At 41.8% G+C, this 8,223-nt stretch overlaps 1 protein-coding gene across 1 annotated transcript in view; it reads right to left on the minus strand.

The window, feature by feature from the left end:
* Positions 1-8,223, minus strand: part of LOC129674277 (murinoglobulin-1-like) — a gene marked incomplete at its 3' end in the record, with an annotated part of 35,995 nt that continues 27,772 nt past the window's right edge. The window contains exons 15-22 of the mRNA XM_055604162.1: positions 7,762-7,911; positions 6,490-6,645; positions 5,075-5,156; positions 2,510-2,672; positions 1,695-1,923; positions 882-1,008; positions 501-622; positions 1-18 (exon numbers count right to left, since the gene is read on the minus strand). Of these exons, the coding sequence (XP_055460137.1) occupies positions 1-18; positions 501-622; positions 882-1,008; positions 1,695-1,923; positions 2,510-2,672; positions 5,075-5,156; positions 6,490-6,645; positions 7,762-7,911 (1,047 nt within the window). The remainder of the gene's footprint in view (positions 19-500; positions 623-881; positions 1,009-1,694; positions 1,924-2,509; positions 2,673-5,074; positions 5,157-6,489; positions 6,646-7,761; positions 7,912-8,223) is intronic.

Below are 8,223 nucleotides of genomic sequence, written 5' to 3' on the forward strand. Positions count from 1 at the left end.
CTCCTGAATTCCTTCAGGCTTGGATGGAAAGACACAAAGTTCAGACACGAGAAAATACTGAGTGTGAAAGGACAAAAATGCTGGAGACTTTTTTTTTTTGAGTGACAGTTTCTTTACACATGAGGTCATGAGCTGGAATTAGATGATTTAACTTTCCACCTTTCAGGAATGGCATAAATGGGAAAATTTGGCCATGCCAGATCAAAAATAAAGTAATAGAAAAGATAACAGTGAAAAGAGAGGGTGCATAATAAGATTGAAAGAAGGAAGTAGAGCTCTAAGAAGATAAACTGGCATAGACTATCCCCCAAGCTTCAGTTCAGAGACTAGGAAGGGAATACAAACAAAAAGAACACACACTGATGGAAAAGCATATGCTTGCCACGTGCCATGAAACATCTCTAGGTCACATGTTATCATCTTTTATTTTTCACCTAGACATCGTCAACATTGCTTCATTTTCTGGACTCAGCACACTGCCAGTCGAGGAGGTTACTCACCTCAACAATGAGGACTTTGACAACTGTGTCCTTTCTCCCGGTGTCAGGGACTGTGGCCACCTCAGAACCACAGGGCTCTGGGGACTGCAGTGCCTCTGCAGTCACAGAGAAATTCACATTCCCTGAAACACATGGTCCATAGAGCTGAGCTCAGATGTGCCAGGAACTCGGTATTCACCAAAGTCCCAATATCTGCAAGGAATTCTCAGTCTCTGAGCAGCTCAAGAGCTTTTCCTGTCTTGATAAAGGGTTTAAGCATGGGCCACAAGCACCAGTGACTGAGCACTTCCTCTTGTGGACCCAATGAGAAGGATGCAATCTAGGAAACCTGCCTACACCCACCCTTTCTGGGTAGAGTCCCCTTGCAAACTTTTCACTCACCTAGAAACTTGGGAGTCACCAACCAGGACGTGGTGTGCCTCCCGTTGGCACAGAGGCAGTAAGAATCTTGGGCTTTCTCTACCGGGACAGCTGTGAAATCCGGAGAGGCTGCCAGCTGCACAGCCAGCTGTGGTCCCACAGGGGAAAGAAATAGTGAAGATGTTACTCTGCAAGGACAGCATGCATGGAGGAGGCAGGCAAAAGAGTGTAAGGGGATTTGTGTTAGAAAGAGCAGGAGGGGCTGATGGAAAACATGTGCCTAAAGTGTCATATATGCTGACACAGAAGGCTTGCATGGATTTCATATGCACATACATGCCTAGAATGTTATTTAGCTGTCATCTATGTATTATCTACCCAAACAATTATGGAGACAATTATATATTTCTATATTTATCTCTGTTTCATTTTGATGACAGAAATATTCACTGTACTAGGTTTTTAACTACTGAAGTCTACACCTCTACACCTACTTATAACAAAAGCAAAATCTATCCTGCAAGAGCCCTGTAGATCTATGTGAACTGTGTCTTTTGACTGTATTCAGAGGCCACATGGAATGCCCTGTCTCTGTCAGTACAGTATGTACTGGGCAAACACTGGAAAAAATCACCCAATACATCTTATGTAGAGTCCATATTGATAAAGTCTGCTGTATGTGTTTAGCTTGAGTATGGAGATTAAGGGATTTGGAACCAGGGCTATTGGGTCCAATACAGTCCCTTCCTGCTTTTCATGTACTTCCTCGTTACAGTTTACATGCATCAATTGCTCCTTCCCCTCTAGACATGCTTAATTCAGAAAGGTGTTCACCCGGATGCAGGTGGGAAGATAGTTCAGCACAGTGGCCTTGAGCGTGAAGGCTTCTCCACGGATCACAGAGTAGGGCATCGTGAGCTCCACGAAGAAGGGCTGGAAGGCTTGGAGAGAAACCACAGGAGAGAGCCCAAGTCCAGTGTCATTGGACAGGCAGAAGGCCCCGGCCTTCCACTCAGTGATGGTGTCAGGGACTGTCACTTCCATTTCAGCTACTCCTGAGGAGCTGGGAGAGTGAGAATGTGAAGCACAGAAAGGGAGCACATGTATTAGTTATTTCTCAGATGGTCCTGACGAAATACCATCCCTCGAGTCCTTCAAAGGGGTGACAGGAAGTGTACAGTGCAAATAGGACCCCAGATGGAAAATCAAAGGTCTTGCTGTTTTCTCGAATTTTAAACTCAGATCATAGGCTCACATCACCTTAAAATCTGTGTGTTAGTGGAAATCTGAACATGGATTTGAAGTTGCCTCTGAACTCTCATCTCCAAAATACCGTTCAACAACTTCATGGCTTCCATGGTCTACTCTATGTATGAGTCTAGTAGCCTACTCCATGAAGGACTGCCTCACTTCCTACTCAACACTGTGTTCCTGAATGGTTTTGAGCATCAAAAAGTACATGGATAATTTTCATGTGCATTTTCTAGGAGTGATGGAAACACGTATATCTCACGATTCATGGGTTAATATGCTGTGTTTTTTAAATTAGTCATTTTCTTCGTTTATGATAGAAATTAATTAGAGAAATACTAGAAAACAAAGAAAAATGTTCATACCCAGCCCAAATGATACAAACAGAAATTGCTTACTTTACTGTGACTAAATCCCAGATCCAGGTTTCAGGAAAATAGTTTCGAAAGGTCTCAGTATTTGTATCTTCACGTGGTGGATCCTCAGTTGATGGATACGTACCTTCCCTTAGGTACGCAATTCCATCAGTGTAATTTATATTGTCAAACATTCTAGCAGACACTATGAAGGTACAGTGGAAGAAATGAACATAGCACTTGAATACAGCGGGATACAATGTGCAGTGTGAATGTAGGCTAATTTTCAGCTTCTTCTTGACTACTAAGCACTATTACAGTTACACTGGAATTTATGCCTTGAACTTCTTGATTTGGGGAGATTAGATAACATTTTTGTCAAAAGCAGAGATCATAAAATCCTGGGTAAACCATCACCAACTATACTTGGTTTTGCAAGGAATCATGATCCATATTATGTTGGGTTGGATAGTCAGGGAATGTTTACAAAGACAATGTTCCCTCTAGGAGGAATGAAGAACTCTACTACTGCCTCCCAGGAAACAGCTCCTGTGGCTACAGTGAGAATCACTCGGGACAAAAGCTGAATGATGTCTACATTGTCAGCAGAGATATTCTTGCAGTGGTTTTTCTTTCTCTGGATCTGCAGAATTAACCCACAATTTTAATAGGTTTTTAATTCATATAAAAACAGAAAGAGATATAAGTACAAACTCTTGGATCAGAACTAGGAAGTTTATTACCCAAGAATCATAGCATTAGTTTGACAAGAAATGTGAGATTAAAAACTGCAACTGAGGGTCTGTCCTCTGCTTTTCCCAAGAACAAGTATTCACGCAAAGCGGGTTAGGGCTTTGCCTTACTATTTCCCAACTGACTTCTCAGCACCGAAACTCTCTCAGTAATTTAATACATATACACATGGAGAGTTTAGTTTCTGCCTGTCCTTCTCTGTGATGGCCACAACCTCTAGCCTGGCCTCTGTCTTTCTCTTTGCTGTTACTTCCTCGATGTTTTCTAGTGTCTAGGTTCTTCACTCATTACTGTAAACATCTACAGGGGCAGTTGCCCAATTTATTCACTGTCTAGAGTAGTCACAGTGCCTCAGATCCTATCGCTTTTGAAACTTGTGAAGATATTTCAGTTTCTTTTCAAATCACTATGAGGTAAGTTAATGGAGTCCAGTCGGAATCATGTTTATTTATGTTAACACATCAGTTAAAACAAATTTTAGTATGTAGAGTATAAATAATAATGAAGACAGGGATTCATGATTTTAAGTTATATCACAGAGGCATAGTGCTAAAACCAGCCTGTAACTGGCACATCAAATGCTATGCAAAATACAAGCCCCAAACATACACTCATGTAGTTATAGCCATCTGGCATTTGACCCTCATGTAGTTACAGCCATCTGATAGTTGGCTTAGATGCCAACGCACAGACCCACAGCATCTCAGCAAATGGTGCTGGGAAAACTGGATGCTCGCATATAAAAGAATGAAAGCAGACCTATATCTGTGACCCTACACAAAAATCCACTACAAATGGATCAAGGATCTCAACAAGAAACCTTAAACTGCAGGAACCCTACAAAATACATGTTCAGGAAAGACTTTCTGAATGGTAACCTTTTCCTTAGAAATTAAGGCTAATAAGTGACCAATGGGACCTTACAAAACTAAAATGCTTTTGCACAACTAAGGAAACAATCAAGAGAGTGAAGCAGAAGTCACAGAGTGGGAGAAAAACCTTTGCTAGCTAAACACCTGAGTGAGGATAAATATCCAGAGTATATAAAGAACTAAAAAACAAAGAGTCAGGAAAACAAACATCCCAATCTAAAGATGGGATGTGGATCTAAATGGTGTTTTCAAAAGAAATGAAAAAGGAAATATGTTTTAAAAGTGTTCATCATGCAAGAAAACAGGGAAATGCAAATTAAAAAAAGTTTGAGATTTTATCTCATCCCAGTCAGAATAGCAAAGAAAAAAAAAACCTGTCAAAAAGTGCTGGAGGGGATGCAGGGAGGAGGGTGGAGGGAGAGGGGTGAGTTAAGGATATTGGGGCAGGTTAGGCGGTTGGGGGAACCTTCATTTGCTGATGGTAGGAATACAAATGTTGTGGCCACCCTGGAAGTGATTCCCATGAGGGAAGAGGGAAAGCCTTGAAATGGTTAGCTGGTTGAAGATTGGAGTGAGAATGTACCTTTGACTCAGGTGCTTTTTTTCCTTCTTCTTTACTATCCTCCTCACCTTTATTTGCTATGCCTGCTTTCTCCTTCTCTTCTTCATCCTTAACACTTAGGGAATTCTCTTCACCTCTCATGATAGTCCTACAACAGTTCTTCAGGCTTCAAACAAGGATTCTCTGTTACTGCAACTACTGCACTTTGTCTTTTTTTTTTTTTAAACACTGAAGAAATGACCTCTAGCCTCAACTTCCTTACAGTATCACCATATATCTGGGCACATTTTTCTCAAGGAAGTTTATGTTCTTTCTCTCTTATCTGGATGCTATATGTGCTCAATAATTATGTTTTACCACCTTTGAGAAATAATTCACACTTATTTTGTTCTGAAAACACAAGCTGATTTGTTATTTTACCTGCTATTAGAAAATGGTCATAGTTGAGACATCTTTTAGGATGCTTGATCTCCAAGTTGGTGAACGCCTGTAAACCCACATCCTAGAAAGAAAATTATTAATGTAGAAAAATATCTCAAAATTCTGAAAAAAAAAAGACTCAGTGTGTATAAAAATTACAGTAACTAAATCAGATATAGTCTTACATGCTCAAATAGAATTCCCATTTAAATTGTGTTTTTCATGCTCTTTAGAGAGTGCATCAAAGAACACTGAATTCATAGTGAGGGCTATGTGTGGGCCTTCATTCTGATACAACACTGTTACTTTAAAAAGTCACTCACAGCAGTGCGTCATGGCCCACGCTTTTAACCCCAGTGTTTGGGAGGCAGACAGGAGGCAGAGGCAAAGAAGCAAGAAGCTCTCTGAGAGACCATTCTGATCTACATAGTAACTTATAGGACAGCTAGAGACAGATACATAGTGAGAGCCTGTCCCTAAAAAAAACCATAATGATGATGATGATGGTGATAAGATGATGATAATTGTAAGTCACTCACCCACTCTGTGCCAGTTTCCTCAATAAAAAGAAAAAATTATCAGAAGAGGGAGAAAACAAATTACTGGACAAGAACCTACCACAGAGGGCCTCTGAAAGGCTCTACCCTGTAGGGTATCAAAGATATGTTGAGACTTATGGCCAACCTTTAAGCAGAGTGCAGGGAATCTTATGAAAGAAGTGGGAAATAGTAAGACCTGGAGAGGACAGGAGCTCCACAAGGAGAGCTACAGAACCAAAAAATCTAGGCACAGGGTCTTTTATGAGACTGATATTCCAACCAAGGACCATTCATGGAGATAACCTAGAACCCCTGCACAGATGTAGCCCATGGCAGTTCAGTGTCCAAGTGGGTTCCATGGGAACAGGGACTTTCTCTGATATGAACTGATTGTCCTGCTCTTTGATCACCTCCTCCTGAGGGGGGAGCAGCCTTATCAGGACACAGAGGAAGACAATGCAGCCAGTCCTGATGAGACCTGATAGGCTGGGGTCAGATGGAAGGGTAGGAAGAACTTCCCTATCAGTGGATTTGGAGAGGGGCATGGGTGGAGAAGGGGGAGGGAGAGTGGCACTGGTAGGGGACGGGAGAAGGAGCTACAGGGAGGATACAATGTGAATAAGTTGTAATTAATAAAAAATGAAAAAATATTTTTTTATTGAAAAAACATTTAAAAAAGAAAAAAAATAGCTTAGACAAAACACTTTCCAAGTGCAGTGTTTGGAATGCCTGGGATACCCACAGCCTACCACATGCAAGGTGGGTGGCCTGGCCTTGGCTTACATCCCAGCCTGACACTAAAATTCTTGACCAACAAAGCATTTCATTAAACCTAAATACTTCACACACAACATGTTATTGGATCATATGGCTTACCTCTATGGAGTCATAAACTTCCTTGTCATTTACATGTGCTCCTGAGTATGTGAATCCAGGCTTATCTTCAACATTCACACAAAAGTCTCGTTCTTCAGGCAGATGGTGGGATCTTGGCATTAAGTCCTTGTGCTGCATCTCTGGCAGACGGTAGATCTGTAAGACACAGGAGACAAGGTGGCCGCTTTCTTGAAAGATGCAAAAAGAACATGATTAGCGTGCTCACTGTAAATCACTTGAATGCTAGAGAAATGGCTGTAATCATCGAAAGGACAGGCTCCCAAAGTGTGGATAGGGCAGAGTGCTGGGAATGAGGGAACATGATTCCTGTTGTTTTTGTCATAACACTTCAGGCAATAGATACATTTTTAAACTAACTGCCATATTTGTCAGCCAAAACAATTTGCTCAAGAAATCTCTTACTTAACAGATTTGGAGAGAGTAAAAATTAAAAAAAACAAAACAAAACAAAACATTTTAGCAATATACTTTCTCAAGCATTTTCTGAATTGCATAATGAAATCTCAATGTAAATAAAATAAAATTCAGGTTTAACTCATGCGTTAGTTTAAAACTGGTAAGTTCCCAGCATTACCTGGATGAGAGATTTCTGTTTTTAAATTCACGTATGTCATTTACATTTGAAAACGTTCTATTAGGCAGAGTCAATCAAAATTTTAAGCTATTACAGTGATCATGTAACTATTCCTAATAAATCCTATTCTTACTTCAATATAAAGAAGAGCTTTACTAGCATTAACTGCAAGACTCCTAGACAGAGTTTAGGGTTTCAGTTCTACTTCTGAGAATTTTCAAAGCAAGTTTAGAACCTTGTAATACAAAATTTAAAATTTTAAGTCATCATGTCTTTTTCTTATTTGGGGGACTCTTGAGATGTGCAAGATTCCATGTGTACACACTTTCGTTCAGCTCCCACAGGCAGCATCAACTCATCATGAGCTTGTGAAGGGCACAAGCCACTCCTAGGGTAGGAGGATGCAATCATGACACAGAGGGCCTGGGTCTCACACAAGCTTTGCAACTCACTGACTGCATCACTTCCTGGTTTGTCTGGAGTTTTCTGGCTCATGTTTTCTGACATGTTCCTCTGGTTGTACAATGAAGGGCTCCCTAGAGACTCCCTTAGCATCAATCGCAGTGTATTTACATAAAGAGCCCTGGTGATGGATGGCTGCTTTATCAGCACCAGGGCCTCCTCCTGCTCAGAGCCTCTTGTTGGCCTCCCTTGGGCAGAGGCTGATGGGGACTCACCCAGGAAGAGGAGAGCTCAGCTTCAGGCCTCAGGAGCAACACGCTTTGGTCCACTGCTCTCAGGCCACAGAGGGACTGAGGAGAAGCTGTGACACGCAGATGGGCCTGTGAGGCAGGGAGACTTCGGGCTGGGCTGAAGCTCAGGTCCACCTGCGGGAAGGGAAATCAAGCTTAGCGGGTCTTCCAGCTCCTGCAGCCCTGAAGCCTGCCACGTGGAACCGCTGTGCAACTCTGCACACACATCTGTGTTTCCGGACTGTGAGCACTATGGGAAGCTGAACTGAGGCTCTTTGCTTCCCCTTTCTCCCCTGGGATTGATGCAGGAAAACAGGAGATGTGTCAGTCCAAGTCTGAGGCAACTAGTGACCATTTCGGCTTCCTAAGAGTCGTGCAAATAGCTCATGTTTGGTATGTGTGCACATGTATGTGAGTGTGGAATGCACATGTATGTGAGTGTGGAAT

Source organism: Psammomys obesus, unplaced genomic scaffold, assembly GCF_907164565.1.
Source record: "Psammomys obesus unplaced genomic scaffold, mPsaObe1.curated_primary_1811, whole genome shotgun sequence".
Classification (NCBI taxonomy): Eukaryota; Metazoa; Chordata; class Mammalia; order Rodentia; family Muridae; genus Psammomys; species Psammomys obesus.